Source organism: Oncorhynchus tshawytscha, linkage group LG01 (genome assembly GCF_018296145.1).
Source record: "Oncorhynchus tshawytscha isolate Ot180627B linkage group LG01, Otsh_v2.0, whole genome shotgun sequence".
NCBI classification, from domain to species: Eukaryota; Metazoa; Chordata; class Actinopteri; order Salmoniformes; family Salmonidae; genus Oncorhynchus; species Oncorhynchus tshawytscha.
In genome coordinates this window covers 73032281-73057241 of record NC_056429.1, presented here as the reverse complement: position 1 = coordinate 73057241, position 24961 = coordinate 73032281, and the positions used below count along the sequence as shown (strand labels likewise).

The 24961-nt window shown below is 42.6% G+C and overlaps 1 protein-coding gene across 3 annotated transcripts in view; it reads right to left on the bottom strand.

The window, feature by feature from the left end:
• LOC112256415 (transmembrane protein 150A) overlaps positions 1-24961 on the bottom strand; it is a 74274-nt gene continuing 49313 nt past the window's right edge. For 2 of the 3 annotated variants that reach the window (XM_024429673.2, XM_024429681.2), the window contains 3 exons: positions 22325-22452; positions 3997-4174; positions 1-3366 (listed from right to left, as the gene is read on the bottom strand). In XM_024429673.2, the coding sequence (XP_024285441.1) occupies positions 3122-3366; positions 3997-4174; positions 22325-22452 (551 nt within the window). In that variant the 3' untranslated portion in view covers positions 1-3121. Of the gene's footprint in view, positions 3367-3996; positions 4175-13438; positions 13524-22324; positions 22453-24961 lie in introns of those variants that run through there. The other variant, XM_024429689.2, reaches the window with a different exon arrangement.

The following is a 24961-nucleotide window of genomic DNA, read 5'->3' as shown; positions in this document are numbered from 1 at the left end:
ACACTTTTACAGATTTATTGTAGAACAATATAAGGCAAATATACAAACAATCTTCCTTCTCTCATTATGACAAACACTTTTCACCTTAAAACATATCTTTCTTTGGTTTCATCAAAATAAAGGCACTTACAGGTCATCTTTTTGCATTTCAGTAGAAATTGTGGTAAGACCACAATTAAATACAAATGAGGACAACAGCTAGATAGAGGAATGTTCTCTACTCTGTGTGTGTGTGTGTGTGTGTGTGTGTGTACAAATAAAGGTAACCAAACTGTATCGATAATGTCTGGATGAAGCACTTACAATACTGCAACTATTTATATGGTATAATGTTGACCTAGGAAAAAGCATATGTAAAGATATGGTTCTGCATAGAACATAGAACCAATGGAACCATGGCAAGTGACCAATCAGGTCAAATATGGACAGAGCGAATGGCACTTTAACATCGAAATGTAAAATCAACCCAATGGTCAAAACAAGTTCTAAAACACAATTTGAATCTATAAAAATATCCCAACTTAAACACCATTTATTTTAAAAAGTGAAGAAAAGACAAAGGTTTCGTTAAGTTACTGATTGTGGACAGCTGGTGATGCAACAGATTCCTGAGAGGTAAATGTTTGAAGGTAGATCAGTCAATAAGAGACAGAACATTGACACGGGTCATATTCATTAAGGAATGCAACGGGAAACATTTGATGTTTCGTAGTTGACAGCAATTCAACATAGCATAGCACAAAATTACTTTTTGGGTTTCTCATATGCTTACAATTATGTTTTGATTCTAGCTTGAACAGTCGCTAAGATTATATTTGGTTGTGATCATCGCAAAATAACTATTTTGGATGCAGAAGTTGTTAGCTAGAATGCTAACGTTCATTGACATAGGCGGTAGCCAAAGCAAGCCAAAGAGCCATTTTACTGGTTGAAGTTGAAGTGTTTTTTAAGTATAATCCAGTTGATTTGCGATAATGACACAAGCATTATATTAAGCAGGACATTCATACAAGACTTAAATCCAATTATAATCCAAAGGTAGTGTGAAATGCACTCAAAAGCAACATGTCAGTAGAGGCTTTTTTTGCTGGCGTTCTATAAGAACTCCCCTGTGTTCTGCCACCAACTTGTGTGCATCTCCTTCGTGAGGTAATGTTTGCAAACACAGAAAGGGGTCTATAGAACGGCATAGAGCTCTGTGCAGTAGTCTGTGTCTCCACTAGGAGGGGCTAATGGACCACTTTTCCCCTCTACAAACATCATTGTCTACTACTGGGTTTCTATTAGATTAACTTCATTGGTCAGTGACTCCATTCAGTCCAATCTGCTCAGATTCACTTTCAAGCCGTTGTGATGACTGAGGTGAATGTGAAACACTTGTGAATGGAACTATATGCTCTACATGTCTTTCTGCAATCCAGACACTGAAGCTAATAAGGCAGCATTTAAACAGTGGAGATGTATAATTGCATTTTAAGATCTCTTAGCACAGATCTGAAAGGCAGGTGGATGGTTTGACTCAGTGCAGTTAGTCAGGAGAATGGATACGGATGGTTTACATTCTTTGGAAGAAGACCAGCAGCAAGCAGCAGTTCCATCCTGTTCCCTTTACGCCCCTATGCCATGATAGGATAAAGGGACAGGGGGGAAAAAAACCAAGAAGATAACCGTACGCTACCCGGGTTATGTTTCAGCATTCAACACTACATTGTCGCCTTGCAAAACAAAAACTGTCGTCGTCTGAAACCGAAACCGATTGAACCCCAGCCTGACAAAAAGAAAAGTAGTGAAATTGGGAGCAGAGAAGTTGTTTCTGTGATTATAAATAGATTCTCGATTCTGGACCTCTGTTTTTCAGACTCTGAAACTTTTCTGATTCCTGGGATTTATCTTAGCTCTGGCTGGTATTAGTTGGTTTACAGTTGGGTTCTTCCAGTCCTCTGCTCCACTCCCAACATTCATACCTTTTGGGTGAACCGTACAGTCAACATGTAGAAAATAAAAGTGTTTGGGATATTATGTATAAAATACTATTGGAGGTTTGGCTTTTCATATACTCAAGTGTCTCGAATAATCATAAGGAAAAAAATATATTTTTACAGTCTGAAAAAGTCTGCATTCCAATGTACAGCTTTATAAGGCACAATGTTTATGTAGCATCAGTAGAAAAATAAGGTAACTCTGGTATCCAGATATTCCCCGGTTAAAACCATGGTTCATTGACCAGTATACTGTTCATCAGTGAAGCATCCATGTCATCAACACATTCATGGAGGTGAGTCCTCAGTCTTTCGCTACATGTGAAGGGTGTCATTTTAACCATTCTAAATATTCTAAATATTCCATGTGGCGTATTGGGAGCTGTGCGATGAGGCCCGGCTCTCATGGTAATGTTGTGTTTTAAAAGACGAATGATGGCAGCAGGTTCATTGTCTCGTTTGGACTCTAGCACTGAGGGAAACATCAATGTCTGCTCGCTAACAGCCTCTGAAAATAATTGTGTATTTGGCCAATTCAAGTGCTTTTGTTTATTGGATTAAGCTCTACATTGCACAGGCCTAGCTCTCCCACGCAGCTCTCTCTTCTCTAATGCGTTCCTCTATTTTTCTCCCAGCCTCACTCCCATGACGTCTCACTCCCTCTCTCTCTCTCTCTCTCTCTATATATAGCCATCTGGTGGCCTGCCCTCCTCTCTTAATCTGCGTCGAGATGACAGTGATGTCATCAGATAGCATCAGGCTGAGACTCAGCAGCACCAGGATCACTTCCAGTAATGAGTGATGAGGCTTCTTTGGCCGGAAAACAGGGGATGAAAGAAAATAAGATTATGGTTCATTAGTGATGTGCAAACACAAGCAGGGTCTTTGGAGGCTGGGACAGGGCTGGGGACATGGGAACAGTACGAACCCACATCTCCCCCATGGTGTCCACACCGCCGGGCCTGGTGGAAATGGTAGAATCCATTCCACCAACGCTGAGCTTATATGTGGCATTGGCATAGTCCACTTCACACCCTGGAATGGGGGTGTTTTGGTGTATTAGCGATATATACTCAAAAGTCCCTCCACCTACCCCAGATTGATAATGGCACAGGCCAGCTTTTTGGCCTCTCTCCCAGGGACTACAGCATTGACATGCTCTCAGGGGGGTGCGGAATGGGACCTCCTAGGGACTCTACTTTGTGATCTCTCCCATTCGGCCCCAGGGCTCCCCCTCTGGCGAGCACCATCACAGTATCTCCTGTGACACCGGCGAACTCGAAGGCAAAGGTTCCGTAGAAGAGCATGATGGTGACGCAGAACACCCACTCAAAGATGGCCGACGCGTGCTGCAGGACGAAGCTCTCCTGGACAAAGAACACGCCACCTAGAGGCAGGAAGGTCAAGGAGCACAACTACAGACTGACCAACTAACAGACTGACAAAGACTGACTGCCATGAGAAGAGGATGGCCATGTCCCAAATCAACCCCTAATGCACTACTGGAGATATTCTCCCCATTTCCCTGCTCTTCATCCCTCCGTTCCTTCCCTTCTCTCCCCCATTCCCCCTCGATTTCAACAACACCTCTCTTTCTCCATCTTCCCTTACTCCTCCCTCTCTCCTCTCTGATTGTAAAGATAGGTACAGATGTAGGATCTTAATTTGAGCCAGTTGCAACAGGAAATGTGAATTATATCATTAATGGACATTTTTGTAGGGGTTGATACATTTTTCATAAGTGAAAATTCAGTCTGAATCAAGTGGAAATGACAAACTTCAGAATAATTTTAAGCCTCAAATACACATTTTCTGCATTGCAGGAAAGGTCTCCTGCAACAGGGTGATCAAATTAAGATCCTACATCTGTGAGTGGGAGTCTATCTCCTGTTTCTGTAGTGTGAGACAGCTTGACATACAAGTACACCCCCCTGGACAGGATGTTGGTCTACAGGGCCTTGGTTGTGAAGATAACACAGATCTTATAGAGTACGGTTCAATATATTTTGCAGGATATTAAGCACCAACGTGATGAAGGCCAGTAGTGTCATGCCCAGTCGTAGGTGAGCCAGGCTGTATTCTCCCTGAGTCTTGGCCAGCCTGTAGGTTAGAGCCGACTGCAGACACACAAACAGCATACTGGTGGGGAACGCTACCCCTGCCCCCACATAGTGGAGGATCTTAGCATTATCCACCTGCGAAGAAAGAAAGATGCATTTATTAGTATAGTATGGATTTTCATTGTCTCAATGAGCATTGAACAAGTCACATACTGAAAACACTGAACAAGTCACATAGAAACATAATCACATATGATGCTAGATATCAGTTGAAAAGCCCTCTCTCTATTCTGGCCTCCAGTTTTGCTGTGTCTCAGTTTGGCCAGAAGGGGGCAGCAGTAGCCAGTCATTGAAATAGTAGTGAGTCAGGTAACACATTACTCCTTCTATCCTTTCTTTAAAGTGAAAGAGATACTGTAGAGAAAGGCTGAGAGAAAGAATGAAGGAAAGCAAGAGGAGAACCAGACAGGGCGAGAAACAAAATAGGGCAACCAGTGGAGCACAAACAACATTGTAAACACAACAAACATCATGTATCTGTTTACTTATCTTCCCCTACTATTCATACTACAACTATCTGCACCTTGTTAAAAACACTATATCTGAAATGTCTTTATCCATTTCAAACCTTCATGAATGTTTACTGTTCCTGTTTTATTGTTTATGTTGTTTTTTTGTTTCTTCTGACTTGTGGCTATTGTTTATTTTTGCTTGCTTTGGCAATGCAAACAATGTTTCACATGCCAATAAAGCTCCTTTCAATTGAATTGAGAGCGAGAGTAGAGAGAGAGAGACGGAGGTGAGAAAGCGATTAGAGATGTGAAGAAAGAGGCCAGCGGTACAGTATAACACCTCCTTCTCCCTCCTGATCACATGCGGCCAGCCGCAAACACACAATACACAAAGTAGCATGTGACCACACACACACACACACACACACGGTCTCAAGGGACCTGATAACAGAAAAGCACATTCTCTCAAAGTAGTAATGCAGGGTACTGACCAGACCAAGGGGACCAAAACTCAATGAATGAATGACATGTATTTATGTATCAAGTTGCCTTTAGCAACTAATAGTTAGTTCTCCCAGAACTACTACATTCCATTGGGCTCCCGAGTGACGCAGCGGTCTAATGCACTGCATCTCAGGTCAAGAGGCATCACTACAGTCCCTGGTTTGAATCCAGGTTGTATCACATCCATTTGTGATTGGGAGTCCCATAGGGCGGCGCACAATTGGCCCAGTGTCAACAGGGTAGGCCGTCATTGTAAATTAAGAATTTGTTCTTATCTGACTTGCCAAGTCATGAAAATTACTATAATATCTGTTTCTAAGTTAGTTCATAATAGCTAGGCTAACACAGGGGACCGACCAGTTGATCAGACCAAGGGATTGAGCTACAACAACACCTTTTCTTCACCCTCACTAACTCAGTATGAAATTACTGTAGGTTTTCTAGGCTCTCCCTCAGAGATTTCATTCATCACTAAGGCTCTTCCTATAACCAGGGTTCATACACGTTTGGGAATTACATGACTTACATGACCAAATTTCCATGAACAACAATTGGCGGCGTCTCTATGTACGTATAAAATCGACACTGGGAGGCTGCTCTCTGATCCCATCTACACATCTCCTGTCGTTCTGCAAGGCACTTAACCCCCACAAAGTACAAAGATGTTAGACATCTGTATAAAACACGTATGGTCAACCCTCAGCCTGGAGAGCTACAGTACATGGGTATGCCAGCTTTTGATCAAGCCCTGATGAAACTCAGAGTCATTATATCAAGGTCCGATTGAGCAGCTCATTTCTAAAATGTGGTTTGTTAGAGGGGGACTGGAATAAAAGCCTGCATACCCATTAGCTCTCCTTGAAGATGGTTGACCACTATTGATGTAAAACATTGCGACCTAATACATTTTATGCCTTTTGAAATCATTCGATCTTCAATATTTCAAAGATCAAATGGCTATGGTAGTCTCCAAATGTTTTATTCTGCTGAAGCAAGCCCACAAACATTATTCAGGAAATGTACCCTTTATAGTTGTCGTTTTAAAAAAATGACTTAACTACCTTAGAAGTGTATACTTTGCAGGCTGACTAGTATCTATCGAGTTGCAATGTCCATTACGTTGGATGCAATGTCCATTACGTTGGATGCAATGTCCATTACGTTGGATGCAATGTCCATTACGTTGGATGCAATGTCCATTACGTTGGATGCAATGTCCATTACGTTGGATGCAATGTCCATTACGTTGGATGCCCAACTCAACTGAAAGTATCTACAAAACAGGTTTTGAAGCCACATAATGCAAAAGAAAGGCTACATATAATCTTTTTTCCTAAAATTAGTGTTTGCGATTCATATGATTCGATTAATCACGATTGAACTGAATCCCAACTAATTCAATTGTCAAAATCAAATCAAATCCAATTTTATTTGTCACATACACGTGGTTAGCAGATGTTAATGCGAGTGTAGCAAAATGCTTGTGCTTCTAGTTCTGACAATGCAGTAATAACCAACAAGTAATCTAGCTGACAATTCCAAAACTACTACCTTATAGACAAGTGTAAGGGGATAAAGAATATGTACATAAAGATTTATGAATGAGTGATGGTACAGAGCGGCATAGGCAAGATACAGTAGATGATATCGAGTACAGTATATACATATGAGATGAGTATGTAAACAAAGTGGCATAGTTAAAGTGGCTAGTGATACATGTATTACACAAGGATGCAGTAGATGATAAGAGTACAGTATATACGTATACATATGAGATGAATAATGTAGGGTATGTAAACATTATATTAGGTAGCATTGTTTAAAGTGGCTAGTGATATATTTTACATCATTTCCCATCAATTCCCATTATTAAAGTGGCTGGAGTTGAGTCAGTGTGTTGGCAGCAGCCACTCAATGTTAGTGGTGGCTGTTTAACAGTCTGATGGCCTTGAGATAGAAGCTGTTTTTCAGTCTCTCGGTCCCAGCTTTGATGCACCTGTACTGACCTCGCCTTCTGGATGATAGCGGGGTGAACAGGCAGTGGCTCGAGTGGTTGTTGTCCTTGATGATCTTTATGGCCTTCCTGTGACATCGGGTGGTGTAGGTGTCCTGGAGGGCAGGTAGTTTGCCCCCGGTGATGCGTTGTGCAGACCTCACTACCCTCTGGAGAGCCTTACGGTTGTGGGCGGAGCAGTTTCCGTACCATGCGGTGATACAGCCCGACAGGATGCTCTCGATTGTGCATCTGTAGAAGTTTGTGAGTGCTTTTGGTGACAAGCTGAATTTCTTCAGCCTCCTGAGGTTGAAGAGGCGCTGCTGCGCCTTCATCACGATGCTGTGTCTGTGTGGGTGGACCAATTCAGTTTGTCTGTGATGTGTACGCCGAGGAACTTAAAAACTTACTACCCTCTCCACTACTGTTCCATCGATGTGGATAGGGGGGTGTTCCCTCTGCTGTTTCCTGAAGTCCACAATCATCTCCTTAGTTTTGTTGACGTTGAGTGTGAGGTTATTTTCCTGACACCACACTCCGAGGGCCCTCACCTCCTCCCTGTAGGCCGTCTCGTCGTTGTTGGTAATCAAGCCTACCACTGTTGTGTCGTCCGCAAACTTGATGATTGAGTTGGAGGCGTGCGTGAACAGGGAGTACAGGAGAGGGCTCAGAACGCACCCTTGTGGGGCAGTGTGGTTGAGATTGCATCGTCTGTGGACCTATTTGGGCGGTAAGCAAATTGGAGTGGGTCTAGTGTGTCAGGTAGGGTGGAGGTGATATGGTCCTTGACTAGTCTCTCAAAGCACTTCATGATGACGGAAGTGAGTGCTACGGGGCGGTAGTCGTTTAGCTCAGTTACCTTAGCTTTCTTGGGAACAGGAACAATGGTGGCCCTCTTGAAGCATGTGGGAACAACAGACTGGGCAAGGGATTGATTGAATATGTCCGTAAACACACCAGCCAGCTGGTCTGCGCATGCTCTGAGGGCCCGGCTGGGGATGCCGTCTGGGCCTGCAGCCTTGCGAGGGTTGACACGTTTAAATGTTTTCCTCACATCGGCTGCAGTGAAGGAGAGTCCGCATGTTTTAGTTGCGGGCAGTGTCAGTGGCACTGTATTGTCCTCAAAGCGGGCAAAAAAGTTATTTAGTCTGCCTGGGAGCAAGACATCCTGGTCCGTGACGGTGCTGGTTTTCTTTTTGTAATCCGTGATTGACTGTAGACCCTGCCACATACCTCTTGTGTCTGAGCCGTTTCAATTGAGATTCTACTTTGTCTCCATACTGACGCTTAGCTTGTTTGATTGCCTTGCGGAGGGAATAGTTACACTGTTTGTATTCGGTCATGTTTCCAGTCACCTTGCCCTGATTAAAAGCAGTGGTTTGCGCTTTCAGTTTCACACGAATGCTGCCATCAATCCACGGTTTCTGGTTTGGGAATGTTTTAACCGTTGCTATGGGAACGACGTCTTCAACATCTTCTAATGAACTCGCTCACCGAATCAGCGTATTTGTCAATGTTGTTGTCTGACGCAATACGGAACATATCCCAGTCCACGTGATGGAAGCAGTCTTGGAGTGTGGAATCAGATTGGTCGGACCATCGTTGAACAGACCTCAGCGCGGGAGCTTCTTGTTTTAGTTTCTGTCTGTAGGCAGGGATCAACAAAATGGAGTCGTGGTCAGCTTTTCCGAAAGGAGGGCGGGGCAGGGCCTTATATGCGTCGCGGAATTTGGAATAGCAATGATCCAAGGTTTTTCCAGCCATGGTTGCGCAATCGATATGCTGATAAAATGTAGGGAGTCTTGTTTTCAGATTAGCCTTGTTAAAATCCCCAGCTACAATGAATGCAGCCTCCGGATATATGGATTCCAGTTTGCAAAGAGTCAAATAAAGTTCGTTCAGAGCCATCGATGTGTCTGCTTGGGGGGGAATATATACGGCTGTGATTATAATCGAAGAGAATTCCCTTGGTAGATAATGCGGTCTACATTTGATTGTGAGGAATTCTAAATCAGGTGAACAGAAGGATTTGAGTACCTGTATGTTGTTATGATCACACCACGTCACGTTAACCATAAAGCATACGCCCCCGCCCCTCTTCTTACCAGAACGATGTTTGTGAAGTGAATCGTTTGTTTCGTCAAAAATAATAGTTTATATAAATCAGATGAATCATTGAAAAAAGTAATTCAACTTTGCATGTCCTTATTTGTGAGTTTCGGGAGAAAGTTTTTGGGGACATGATGAAAACATGAATACATGCTAATAATAGCTAAACAGTTAACTAGAGGGTACAATATTTTGAATTGGCTACCTAGTTATTAGTTTGTTCTCAATCATATTTTATAGGAGAGGCCTACCTGCTGCTGCAATGTCGACTGTATCTCATCTATCCTTGAGCAACGGACCACTCGTCTCACACACTTGCAGGTGACGCGCTAAAGTGTCATTCCGATCATGTCTGATATCTTGATTGACTCATAAAATATTTTTAAACTTTGCCTAAATAAATTACATTAACTGAAATTATTAAATACATTTCCATGACTTTTCCAAAACTTTGGGGATTTCATAATTTTCAAAAAAAATTCAAGGCCTGGAAAACACCATTTTAAAAGTCTGTGATCATATGAACCCTGTATAACTTAAAGACAAATGGTCAGAGATGTCAGCTAAATAATTAGTGTGTTACTGTAACAGACTAGTGTTACAGATAAAGACAGCATGCAGTGCACTCTCCTCTCCTCTCCTCTCCTCCAACAGCAGTGTCCATTAGTTAAATCCTATTGCTTCTGGTCCGACACCTTCCCATTTAGCTGTCACACTCCACTAGAGCTGAAGAAAGGAAAGTACATGAGAGCAAACACACACAAACACCAGTTGAGCGGAGGAGAGGAAAGTACATGAGCACACACACACACCAGTTGAGTGGAGGAGAGGAAAGTACATGAGCACACACACACACACACACACACACGCACACAAACACCAGTTGAGCGGAGGAGAGGAAAGTACATGAGCACACACACACACGCACACAAACACCAGTTGAGCGGAGGAGAGGAAAGTACATGAGCACACACACACACACACACACACACACACACACACACACACACACCAGTTGAGTGGAGGAGAGGAAAGTACATGAGCGCACACACACACACACACACACACACACACACACACACACAAACACCAGTTGAGCGGAGGAGAGGAAAGTACATGAGCACACACACACACACACACACACGCACACAAACACCAGTTGAGCGGAGGAGAGGAAAGTACATGAGCACACACACACACACACACACACACACACACACGCACACAAACACCAGTTGAGCGGAGGAGAGGAAAGTACAGCCTTTCTGACAGTCTTTCTAATGTAAACACCATTAGCTAGCCATATGTTCTAATGCTGCCCACCCCGTAGTCACTGTTCTCTCATGTCTCCCTCTCGTTCCCTGCCTGGGAACCTATAATTAGCGAAATGTGTGTAGTATGTCTATCAGTGACAGCTGTGACATTTAAGATGAGGACAATAATTGATTTTATGAGCCTTATTTCTATTACAGCATATTGCATGACTGTCATTAATATTCCATTCACCCAGCTCAATGTAACATCGATAGGTTTAGGCTACTACATGATACTCAAACTTTCCCTATACCCATCATGAGGTTGCTACAACCTAGCCTATGAATGAAAGTTTACAATGCAGGTTTACAGGTCGAGAGATATTTGAGTAATCAAGGTGAAAGACAGTGACACATTCAATACCACCTTGCACATTCTTGCCTGCATCTAGCTGATCTAGGGTGTAATCATTAGTCCAAACAGTTGCAAACGTGTTTCTATCGGACAAATTCAGGTATGTTTATCACCATTTCGTTACGTTTGCTTCACTTTCATAGCAGCCACATACAACAGCATGATCCCTTTGTTGTATAATTACTTCTCGCATCTACGCGCTCTCCACCTCACTTTTTCCCTTTGTTTGTGGACTTCAGTGCACAACACATCAGCTGTCTGTGACGAGGCAAAAAAACTTTCCAAACCAAACCTTTATATCATAACTGCTAACTGCTACACACAGCCTACATCGCTGTCACCATATTAGCTAACCTCATAGTCAACATAGCTACTAGAACTAACACGTTAGTAAACCCGCTACAATCATGTAGTATAGTGTACAGTCAGCAGCAAGCAGTTTAGCAGTTACACCAGTGGGCCCCGGTGGCAATAAATTATTAAAACCAAAAGCATACCTTGACTTGGAAGAATTCCAGTGTTGGATAGCCATAGTCAGCTAGCTAACATAGCATCCCTCTCTGTTTGAGTGTGCTAAACTAGCTAGCTGTATTTGCTAGCTAAGTGAAAGTGAAAAAATGTATACAACTAAATAGCTCTCTCTCTCCTTCTCTTGCTTCTCCTTAATTTTGAAGGAAATTCATTTGTTCAAAACTGTTAAACTATTGCCTTTCTCTCTCTTTGATTCAACTACTCACCACATTGTATGTACTACAGTGCTAGCTAGCTGTAGCTTATGCTTTCAGTACAATATTAATTATCTGAGCCTTTGATTGGGTGGACAACATGTCAGTTCATGCTGCAAGAGCTCTGATAGGTTGGAGTATGTCCTCTGGAAGTTGTCATAATTACTGTGTAAGTCTATGGAAGGGGGTGAGAACCATGAGCCTCCTAGGTTTTGTATTGAAGTCAATGTACCCAGAGGAGGACGGAAGTTAGCTGTCCTCAAGCTACACCATGGTGCTACCCTACAGAGTGCTGTTGAGGCTGCTGTAGACCTTCATTGCAAAACAGTGTTTTAATAAATTATTTGGTGACATGTGAATATATTTTGTACAGTTTTATCTAAAAAGGATCACTTTAAATGTTTGACTATTTTCATGAAATTCACTGAGGAGGATGGTCCTTCCCTTCCTCCTCTGAGGAGCATCCTATGCATGTGTGTATGCCTGTGTGTGTGCGCGTGCGCGCGCGTAACAGAGCCAGGAAGTTTGTTGATATACTGTAGAGACGCTCTAAATCAACAACGAAGAGAAGGCACATCTACTCTCAAAAATGAGTCCCTGAGTGTTCCCTCAGAAAGTTAAGAGATGGGGGGAAAGAAGAGGAGGGGGGATGTGGAGGAGAAGGTTAAGGGAGTAAGGAGAGAGTAAGGGAGAGAAGCGGGTGTTGACAGAGGGATGGAAGTGGAATGGAGAGAATAGATGGAGACGGGAGGACAGGGGTCTAGTATATGCAGAGGGATAGGTATGGAGAAAATTGAGGAAGAAAAGATTAGGGGAAGAAGGGAGAAGAGGGGTCTGGAGTGTTTACGGAGTGTTTACGAAGAAGCTAAAGGTGTCTGCATGCTTCCCAGCCGAAACAGTTCGGAAGAGTTTGTGCATATATTATGATGACATTGAGACGTTTTTGTTTCAGGCACACCCCAAAAGAGCCAAAGTTGATAGCCGAAGTCTACGCCACTTCGTCGGTGATTGGTCAACAGTAGGGCTTCTTCAAAAAAGTCTGTCATTCAACGAGAGACAAGTCGTTTTCGTGTATATTTTTTTAATTGAGAAATACTGCACACAAAATCTTAGTTAGATATGAAATTAAGATCTCCTCGGCAAAAATGTAAACATTTATGACAGATTTCTTGAGTTACCTTTGATTAATTATGACTAATTTGAGGAAGTGTATACTGGCTAAGGCGTCTCATAATTAACAAAAATACTATTTTTCAATTTTTCAAAAGAAGGTCTCTTAAGACAGTACGCTAGCACACTCGTTCGCCTAGGACCTGCCCCAGAGTGAGAGCAAGTCTGGGGGGACAGGAGACAAAGGGCCCTCTCTCCTCCCCCTCTCCTCTCGTCCCCACATCTCCTCTCTTCCCCACATCTCGTCCTACTCCTCCCCCTCTCGCCCCCACTCCTCCCCCTGTCCTCTCCTTACCCTTCTCCTTTCCTCTCCCCCCCTCTCCTCTACTCCCACTCTCCTCCCCTCTAGCCCCTCCTCTCCTCTAGCCCCCTCATCTCCTCTCGTCCCACTCTCGACCCCACTCCTCCCCCCCACTCCTCCCCTTCTCCTTTCCTCTCACCCCCTCTCCTCTACTCCCACTCTCCTCCCCTCTAGCCCCCCTCTACTCCCCCCTCCTCCCCCTCTCCTCTCGCCCGCCCCCCTCCCTCTCCTCTCCTTCTCTCACCCCCTTTTCCTCCCCTCTCACCCCCTCTCCTCCCCTCTACTCCCCCCCTCCCCCCCTCCTCTCCCGCCCCCCCCCTCCCTCTCCCTCCCTCTCTCCTTCTCTCACCCCCTTTTCCTCCCCTCTCACCCCCTCTCCCCTTGCCCCCTCTCCCAATCATCTCCCTCCCTCATTCCCTTCTCTCCTCTCTTGCTCTCTCCCACTAGAGGACTCTGGAGTTGACCTTGGCAGGCAGCTAAAGCCAGGATGTCATCAATCTACCTGTCGGAGGCAGGGTGAAGAGTTTGTTTAGGGCACTGATACACACAAACATACACAAGCAAAACAACAACTCTTGGAAGTGTTTACTGGTGATATCCTGTATTTATTATGTTGCTAATGTGGCCTTACTGAATGAAACAGCTGCAGACTGTAGATAGATGGAGGAGAGATTGGGTGAGAGGGACAGGCAGTTCAGAGGGAATGGCAATGTAGAAGACGGAGTAGTGGACAAAGTGGAGGATGCAGAGCGTAGAGAAAAGAGAGGGTTAATTGTGAAAGAGTGAATAATAAGTTACGAAAGAGGTAGGAAAGTCAGTGGAGGGAGGTGTAAAGGAACTAGGGATGGGGTTAGAAAACGGGAGGCCTATACTAGAGTCCTGTCTGTCTATGTGGCTGTGAGCGACGAGTGTGTGTGTCTGGTGTGGCTGTGTGTGAGCGACGAGTGTGTGTGTCTGGTGTGGCTGTGTGTGAGCGACGAGTGTGTGTGTCTGGTGTGGCTGTGTGTGAGCGACGAGTGTGTGTGCCTGGTGTGGCTGTGTGTGAGCAACGAGTGTGTGTGCCTGGTGTGGCTGTGTGGGAACATGTGTAGACAGGTCCAGAGAACCTTCAGTTGTCTCTAGGGGAGAGAAGGAGAAAGACAATCAAACTGACTGCCAGTCGTGTCTTTCACACCTCTGCCTGCCTGTCTGTGCACATCCCCTCATCTTTCCTCTCTTTCCCTTTCCTTTCCTCTGTTCTCAGACAAGAAATGTGTAGGTCTCTTCTCTCTTTCCCTCTCCTGCTTTCCTGTGGCCAGAGTCCACAGAGGGAACACTCACAGTTGTGTACTATTTACATGCTCCCCTCGTGTGTGTGTGTTTTGGTTTTACTATCCTTGTGGGGACCAGAAGTGAAACAAGGAAAATTCGGATCAAGTGGGGACATTTCACTGGACATTTCAAAAGGCTATTTTAGGCTTAGGAGTTAGGTATAGGGTCAGAATGAGGGCTAGGGGTTTGTTTTAGGGTTAGGAGTTAAGGTTGGGTTTATGGTTAGGGGTTTGGAGTTAAGGTTAAGTTTAGGTTGAGGGTTAAAGGAAATTAGGATATGAATGGGAATGCAGTGTTTGGTCCCTACAAGGATAGTAAAACAAACATTGTGTGTGTGTGTATGTGTCTGAGGCCATCTATTCAAGTCCTCTCCTGTCGGTCTAAAAAGGTCTGAGTGATTGACCCCTACCATACCCTACCCTGTCTTGTCTTACATAACACAACATAACATCCTAATGGTGTCATTATAGCCTAGTACTGATAGTTAATGTGTTGTTTTCGTGGTAACTGTGTTATTTCTGATGCTACCTCTCTCTGTGAGCAGTGGTGTAAAGCACTTAACTAGTACTTTAAAGTATTTTTTACTTAAGTTGCTTTTTGGGGTATCTGTACTTTACTTAACTATGTATATTTTTGACAACATTTATTCCACTACATTCCTAAAAAAATAGTGTACTTTCTATTCCATACATTTTTCCTGACACCCACAAGTACTCGTTACATTTTGAATGCTTAGCAGGACAGAAAAATGGTCAAATTCACACACTTAACAAGAGAACATCCCATGTCATCCCTACTGCCTCTGACCTGGCGGACTCAATAAACACAAATGCTTCGTTTGTAAAATTGTGCCGTCTGGTTTGCTTAAAAATTCATTTGAAATTATTTATACTTTTACTTTTGATACTTAAGTATATTTTAGCAATCACATGTACTTTTAAAATGTAAGTATATATAAAACGGAATAGATTTAGACTTTTACTCAAGTAGTATTTTACTGGGTGACTTTCACTTGTACCGGAGTCATTTTCTATTAAGGTATCTTAACTTCTTTTGTTGTTGACAATTGGGTACTTTCAACCACTGCCTGTGAGGCTTTCATCTTAGTACTGTTTGTGCTACTGTGCCATCTGACAGAACTGCCCATTATATTTTCACTGCTTCAAATTTGTCTACTAGTGTGTAGCCTATATGAATGTTAAATATTGTATGTCTATATGTATGCAATGCATCTAAACGTGTATTTAGGTCCAGCACATTTGTTTGATGAAGAACGTTTTATAGAATTGAACTGAGTACGGAAGGTTACAGACGGTCTCTGATTGGGTACAGATGGGGTCTGTGACACATGTGCACACAGTCTGCTCCTGGATGTTAGACACACGCACACATACAGGGTACGAGCCGTGATGACTCACTTCCCGCAAAAAATTCCCCCCTCGGTTTTCCACCGAATGAGCTGAGGGCAGAGAGGCCCCAGAGGGAAGGAGAAATAGGGAGAAAGAAAAGGAGGGAGTCACAGATGCAACTCCATGTTCTTACTTTTGTTTTGGCACACAAACACACACACCACAAAGAGGCTAACGAGAATCAGGGGAGCAGGGAAGGTGGAAGCTTTGCTCCTCTCTTCCCCACACCAGTTTTTTTTAAATAAAGAGTCCCTGTCTGGCATTCAGGGTAGAAACATCCTGTACACACACACACACACACACCACTTCCTTCTACAAAAACACACCACAGCACAGGGAGCCCAGAACACCAGGAGCCCAGAACACCAGGAGCCCAGAACACCAGGAGCCCAGAACACCAGGAGTCCAGAACACCAGGAGCTCAGAGCACCAGGAGCTCAGAGCACCAGGAGCTCAGAGCACCAGGAGCTCAGAGCACCAGGAGCTCAGAGCACCAGGAGCTCAGAGCACCAGGAGCCCAGAGCACCAGGAGCCCAGAGCACCAGGAGCCCAGAGCACCAGGAGCCCAGAACACCAGGAGCCTAGAACACCAGGAGCCCAGAACACCAGGAGCTAGAGAATGACCAATATGTATTTTTTAAGGCCGATGCCGATATTGATTTTTAGGGGTCTAAGAGACCGATGGCCAATATTTTTTCAGATATTCAATATCATTAAATGAGAACATTATTATCCCAGAAACAGCCATGTATGCAATATAATGCATACATTATAAAATCAAACAATAAATATAACAATATAATGTTTTTAACAATGTAACTACATAACAACATAATGGTAATAATTGTATTTGAATGGTAAATGTCTTGATAATTTACCCAGTTTAAGATGGCATAGGCCTACTCACAATACAGGCAATAACAGGCCAATGCATAAATCAACAGGAGTGTGTGCGTGCATTGATTATTGAGCTTGTTTTGACTGATCAGTGGAGTCTATGGTGCTACAGATGACAGATGCCTTCCATTTGGGGCAGCAGGTAGCCTAGTGGTTAGAGCGTTGGAATAGTAACCGAAAGGTTGCAAGATCGAATCCCTGAGCCGACAAGGTAAAAATCTGTCGTTCTGCCCCTGAACAAGGCAGTTAACCCACTGTTCCTAGGCCATCATTGAAAATAAGAATTTGTTCTTAACTGACTTGCCTAGTTAAATAAAGGTAAAATAAATTAGCCTACTGATCAACAACATTTGCATATATAGTAAGCATCACTCCACCTACTCAATGCACGTGTCTAATGTAATGTGATCATGGATGATTACGAGAGTAGTATTATTATTATTAGTATTATCATTTCCTACGATTAGGAAAACATTTTTTTTTAATTGATGAAATTTTGATTTTGTATCACCGGCCTACACACAATACCCCATAATGTCAAAGTGGAATTGTGTTTTTAGAAATGTTTGCAAATTAATAAAAAATGTAAAGCTGAAATTTCTTGAGTCAATAAGTATTCAACCTATTGGTTATGGCACGCCTAAATAAGTTCAGGAGTTAAAATGTGTTTAACAAGTCACAAAAATAAGTTGCATGGACTCACTCTGTGTGCAATTGTCACGTTCTGACCATCGTTCTTGTGTGTTTTCCTTGTTTTAGTGTTGGTCAGGACGTGAGCTGGGTGGGCATTCTATGTTGTGTGTCTGGTTTGTCTATTTCTATGTTTGGCCTGATATGGTTCTCAATCAGAGGCAGTTGTTAGTCATTGTCTCTGATTGGGAACCATATTTAGGTAGCCTGTTTTGTGTTGGGTTTTGTGGGTGATTGTTCCTGTCTTTGTGTTTGTGGCACCAGATAGGACTGTTTCGTTTTTTTCACGGTTCTTGTTTTGTAGATTGTTGTATTTTCATCTTTATTAAAGATGTACAAAAATAACCACTCTGCATTTTGGTCCACCTCTCTTTCACCAGAAGAAAACCGTTACAGCAATAATAGTGTTTAACATAATTTTTTTATGACAGGCGAATGCATAAAATGACAGATGACAGATCTCTTCATCTCTGTACCCCACAAAGACCAGGGAGGTTTTCCAATGCCTCCCAAAGAAGAGCACCTATTGTAGATGGGTAAAAATATATAATAAAAAATTGCAGCCATTAAATAACTGAGCATGGTGAAATTATTAATTACACTTTGGATGCACCCAGTTACGACAAAGATACAGGTGTCCTTCCTAACTCAGTTGCAGGAGAGGAAGAAAACTGAACAGGGATTTCACCATGAGGTCAATGGTGACTTTAAAACAGAGTTTATTGGGCCTTAACCTATGGACTTCACGACTGGGAATACAGATATAGAGTATCGGGCCGATATTGGCCTTTGCCAATAATCCCTCAACATAGCAAAACTGTTGCTATGACAGCATTTGTTCTTTACTGACTTGCCTAGTTAAATAAAGGTTAAATGAAATTTTAAAAATACACAGAGATATGCACACAGCTTAAAGTCCAGGCACTGAGCCAAGGTTCTAAATATTTAAACTTGCAGAAACTCAGTCCTGAACAACCAAATACCACAGTGTGTGTGTGTGTGTGTGTGTGTGTGTGTGTGTGTTCCGGTATGTGAGAGGTCCATAACTACAACATGAAGCAGATCTGGAATGTACCAGTCAGAGGGAGGTGAGGTAGAGAAGGGGAGGACAGGAGAGGAGAGTGAAAGATTGGGAGCAGCGGACGAGGGCGGGGGGCACTGAACTACTGAAAATACAAGATGGTGCCAAGCAATGTTCCCTCTAATTTTTGGGGGCACTGAGCAAATGTTAGGTCTTGTGAGTGGAAATTTGAACGTTGTGATAATTCTGTGCAACTTCTGGCGCACGTTTACAGTGCACAATGAGGCTGTACCCTTACAGTTTTAGACAGTAGCCAATAGGCTATTGTGGCTATTTCAGCATAATGTAGCCCTACCAACAAAACCAGTAATACCTTTGGAAATGCCTTTTGATTTCTATACCTTTTGATTTGCAATTAATTGAAAAGCCGACTGTGAGCCAGGCATCAGGCCTAATCGCCCAACCTCACTAATGCTCGTGGCTGAATGGATCCAAATCTATGCAGCAATGTTCCAACATCTAGTGGAAAGCTTTCCCAGAAGAGTGGAGGATGTTATAGCAGCAAAGGGGGGACTAACTCCATATTAATGCCCATGATTTTGGAATGAGATGGTCGACGAGCAGATATCTACATACTTTTACATACTCATGTAGTGTATATAGTGCAAACAAATGGGGCGAACTCAGTGAAGTTCAATCTCTTGCGTCTCTGCGTGGCCTGGCATCAGCGAGGCAGTCCTGGAGGAGGTGTGTGGATGCGCAAGCGCGCAGATTAGAGGGAACATTGGTGCCAAGCCAGGTTGTTTCCACCACAAATTTCTCCTGATGCATATTGAGACCTACACAACAGATGTGAAAAACTGGACTAAACTCAACCTAAACTCAACTTGAGACCACCTTTGGAGGCGTGAATCGACTGTCAAACTATTTCTATTATGGATGACCTAGCCTAGATCCTCTCATGTGGTGCAATGACACCATTGTGTTATGTGAAACCGTTGTAAAATGTTTGTGAAATACATTGCATTCGGGAAGTATTCAAACCCCTTGACTTTTCCACATTGTGTTACGTTACAGCCTTATTTTTAAATTGATTAAGTAAAAATAATTTCTCATCAGTCTACACACAATACCCCATAATGATCAAGTGAAACCAGGTTTTTAGAAATGTTTGCAAAAAAACAAAAACAAAATACATACATTACTTATTAGACCCTTTGCTATGAGACTAGAAATAGAGCTCAGGCGCATCCTGTTTCCATTGATCGTCCTTGAGATGTTTCTACAACTTGAATGGAGTCTACCTGTGGTAAATTCAATTGATTGGACATGATTTGGAAAGGCAAACACCTGTCTATATAAGGGCGCACAGTTGACAGTGCATGTCAAAGCAAAAACCAAGACATGAGGTCAAAGGAATTGTCCGTAGAGCTCCGAGACATGATTGTGTCAAGTTACAGATACGGGGAAGGGTACCATTGAAGGTCCCCAAGAACACAGTGGCCTCCATCATTCTTAAATGGAAGAGGTTTGGAACCACCAAGACTCTTCCTAGAGCTGGCCGCCCGGCCAAACTGAGCAATCGGGGGAGAAGGGCCTTAGTCAGGGAGGTGACCAAGAACCTGATGATGGTCACTCTGACAGAGCTCCAGAGTTCCTCTGTGGAGATGGGAGAGGTTTCCAGAAGGACAACCTTCTCTGCAGCACTCCTCCAGTCAGGCCTTTATGGTAGAGTGGCCAGATGGAAGCCACTCCCCGCTTGGTGTTTGCCAAAAGGCACCTAAATACTCTCAGACCATGAGGAACAAGATTATCTGGTCAGATGAAACCAAGATTGAACTATTTGGCCTGAATGCCAAGCGTTACGTCTGGAGGAAACCTGGCATCATCCCTACTGTGAAGTTTGGTGGTGGCAACATAATGCTGTCGAGATGTTTTTCAGCGGAAGGGACTGGGATTCTAGTCAGGTTTGAGGGAAAGATGAACGGAGCAAAGTACAGAGAGATCCTTGCTAAAAACCTACTCCAGAGCGCTCAGGACCTCAGATTGCAGTGAAGGTTCACCTTCCAACAGGACAACGACCACAAGCACACAGCCAAGACAATGCAGGAGTGGCTTCGGGACAAGTCTCTGAATGTCCTTGAGTGGCCCAGCCAGAGCCCGGACTTGAACCCGATCTGCAGAGAAGAATGGGAGAAACTCCCCAAATACAGGTGTGCCAAGCTTGTAGTGTCATACCCAAGAAGACTCGAGGCTGTAATCACTGCCAAAGGTGCTTCAAAAAAGTACTGAGTAAATGGTCTGAATATGTAAGTAAATCTGACATTTAAAAAAAAATAGGTTTTGCTTTGTCATTATGGGGTATTGTGTGTAGATTGATGAGGGGTAAAAACAACTTAATCCATTTTAGAATAAGGCTGTAACATAACTTAATACTTTCCAAATGTACTGTAGTTGTGGAACAGTGTTGCATTGCTGAACTACCTTGTGCTATGTCAAACAACCATGTACAGTTGTGAAACAATGTAGCGTTGCTGAACGTATGTACCTGGTGTAAAACTGTCGGAAAAACGTTTGTGAATCACGGTTGTCGAACCGTGTTCTCTTGCCTTCAGAAAGTATTCATACCCCTTAACTTATTCCACATTTTGTTGTGTTACAGCCTGAATTCAAAATTGAATAAATCGATTTCGCGTCACCCATCTACACACAGTAACCCATAATGACAAAGTGAAAACATGTTTTTAGACATTTTTGCACATTTATTGTAAATGAGATACAGAAATAACTGATTTACATAAGTATTGACACCGCTAAGTCAATAAGTTAGAATCCCCTTTGGCAGCGATTACAGCTGTGAGTCTTTCTGGGTATGTCTCTAAGAGCATTGCACACCTGGATTCTTCAAGCTCTTTCAAATCTCGCCATACATTTTCAATCTGATGTAAGTCAAAGCTGTAACTAGGCCACTCAGGAACATTCCATGTCATCTAGGGAAGCAACTCAAGTGTATATTTGGCCTTGTGTTTTAGGTTATTGTCCTGCTGAAAGGTGAATTCATCTCCCAGTGTCTTTTGGAAAGCAGACTGAACCAGGTTTTCCTCTAGGAATTTGCCTGTGCTTAACTCTATTCCATTTATTTTTATATTTAAAAAAACTCCCTAGTCCTTGCCGATGACAAGCATACTGATAACATGATGCATCCAGGACATAAAGGTAATTCCTTTGCCACATTTTTTGCAGTTTTACTTTAGAGCATTATTGAAAACAGGATGCATGTTTTTGAATATTTGTATTCTGTACAAGGCTTCCTTCTATTCCACTCTGTCATTTAGGTTAGTATTGTGGACTAAATACAATGTTGTCGGTCCATCCTCAGTTTTCTCCTATCACATCCATTAAACTCTAACTGTTTTAAAGTCACCATTGGCCTCATGTTGAAATCCCTGAGCGGTTTCCTTCCTCTCCGGCAACTGAGTTGAAGGACGCCTGTATTGACTGGGTGTATTGATACACCATCCAAAGTGTAATTAATAACTTCGACATGCTCAAAGGGATATTCAATGTCTGCTTTTTTTTTTACCTACTTACCAATAGGTGCCCTTCTTTGTGGGGCATTGGAAAACCTCCCTGGTCTTTGTAGTTGAATCTGTGTTTGAAATTCACTGCTCAACTGAGGGACCTTACAGGTATGTGTGGGGTACAGAGATGAGGTAGTCATTCATGTTAAACGCTATTATTGCACACAGAGTGAGTCAACACAACTTTTTATGTGACTTGTTAAGCACATTTTCACTCCTGAACTTATTTAGGCTTGCAATAGCATAGGGTTGACTACTTATTGACTCAAGACATTTCAGCTTTTAATTTTAAATATATATATTTTTTAATAAAAAATATAATTCCACTTTGACATTGTGGTAAATGTGGAAAAAGGCAAGGAGTGTGAATTATTTCTGAAGGAACTGTACGTACCTGGAAGTTGCCGACCATGATGAGTCCTGCAGCACAGATCCAGCCAGTGGAAAGGCCCGCTGTGTTCAATACACAGTTCTGATGCTTCTCTATCACATGGGCATAACGCAGGAGGACTATCACAATCACTATGGAGAGAGAGAGAGAGAGAGATACATATAATTCTATTCATTGTGCAGACAAAATAAACACACACTATGGGACAGAAGGAGGGGGGGGGGTTAATTCTGATAGTAAACATGAGCCTAGGGGAAGAGTGACGTTATGAATGAACAGCAAAAGCAACAACAAAAGCAGCTAGCTAGAGTTCCCCTGCAGCGGGGCATTCAGCTTAAGAGACACAGACAGTGGTAAGAAGAAAATAAATGGTTTCATTGTGTGTGTGTGTGTGTGTGTGTGTGTGTGTGTGTGTGTTTAGCACACCCAAGTCATTTCGGAGAAGTGAGTTACAAGCATGGAAAACTCACTCCCTTGTCTCCAGGGTTAGTAGGAATAGGAAATGATCCCTCGTCTTGGTGTTCTGGTTTTGCTTTAACATAGTGAATCTCTTTGAGAGAAGGAGGAAGAGAGATAATTGGCGTTTACTGCATTGGATTATAGTGTCTCTATGTTGCATGTCAGAATGGCTGGCTGTCTAGCCAACTGCCCTGGTCAATAGGGTTTGGCTGATTCTGAATAAAAACAAGTTTGAGTATTGAAGCCTTCAATAGTAACAATATATTTAATTTGTATAGCGCTTTTCATTACAAAAACAATCTCAAAGACGCTCTTAAAACAACAAAACAAAACGTTTTAGTTAGCCTATTGACAACTCTGGGTGGAAGATCTTCCACGGTCATCCACAGAGGCACGTGTAAGTCTAACAGGTCACATCCTGTGTCCGATCCTGTCTCATGCGCACCTTCCTAGGGCTGTTGCGGTGACCGTATTACCGCCATGAACGCAGTGTAAAATTCCATGTAACGGTATTCTCCTCTTATGCACTCTGGACATGCTTTGGTAGTAGCCAAATTGCTAACTACCATCAGGTCCTAATGGCCTGGTACTCAGGGCTCTATTGTCCCTCTAACCACTCTAACATCAATGCAAATGCATAAATAAATCACATCAAACACTTATTATCAAAACAGTATGTGCTTTTAAAATGCACGTCACTATGATGATCAATTTGAAGAAAGTTCAACAGCCGGTTGAAAGTGTAAAACATGGTTGTTGTGGATGTTGTTTCAAAGACTAACCCAACGAAATGGACAGCTTTCTAAGGTGATGATTAACTCAAAACAGCCATATGCATATTAGTTTATGCAATAAACTTAATTATGATTGTGTCGTTACACAATACGATTCTCTGGTCTGATGAAACCAAGATTGAACTCTTTGGCCTGAACGCCAAGCGTCATGTGTGGAGGAAACCTGGCACCATCCTTACGGTGAAGCATGGTGGTGGCAGCATCATGCTGTGGGGGTGTTTTTCAGCAGCAGGGACTGGGAGACTAGTCAGGATCGAGGGAAAGATGAACAGAGCAACTTGAACCTGATCGAAAATCTCTGGAGACCTGAAAATATCTGTGCAGTGATGCTCCACATCCATCCTGACAAAACTTGAGGATCTGCAGAGAAGAAACTTCACAAATACAGGTGTGCCAAGCTTGTAGCATCATACCCAAAAAGACTCAAGGCTTTAATTGCTGCCAAAGGTGCTTCAACAAAGTACTGAGTAAAGGGTCTGAATACGTATGTAAATGTAATATTACATTTATTTCGTAAATATATATATATTTTTATTTAAAAACCTGTTTTTGCTTTGCCATTATGGGGAAGATTATGGTGTGTAGATTGATGAGGAAAATCCATTCATCCATTTAAGAATAAGGTAACAAAATGTAATGTGGAAAAAGTCAAGGGGTCTGAATACTTTCCGAATGCACTGTACAGTAGGCCAACTCCTATTCTGTTCTTCTGAAATTGATTTTCTTCATATCATGTTTCTTTTAGACCAGACTAAAATAAATCATGGATTTATTGTGATGGTGTATTGATTTTTTTTTTAATTGTATTTTTTATGTAGCGGCTTGTATTCAGCTTGTATGAGTGGAGGAGATGCTAAACGTGTTTATGTTAATTAACAGTCAATTAACAGTTTATGTTAATTAACAGTCAACCGCTAAGCTTAGGCCACATGAAGTTGCAGTCAACAGGGATAGTACACCTTGAAATAAAACATTGGGAAAAGAATTTACTGAGTATCTGCCATCTTCTACAGTCTGCAAGCCACTGCCATCTCTTGTTGTTTCAAATAAAAACTGTTAGCTAGCTAGCTAAAATGTTAGTGCTTGACCCGAATGTAGGCTTTTAATGAAGAAACATGTTGATGTTTGATAACAAAATACATTTCCCTCTAAAATGGCTGAACCTCTCTGATACTACATTTAGTGTTGTTTCCAATAGCAACCTTCTGAGAATACATGTCATCCCATAATAGATTAAAATGCAGATTCAAGATGTGTACTAACTAAAGCAATTGATGAGTTAGCACCTGCAATGACCTCCATGTTACCATGGAAGGACATAGAATCTCTGAACAAGGTTCACTAGCTGGAAGAAAAATTGGCCTGAAACGGGAATGGTGTTATGTTT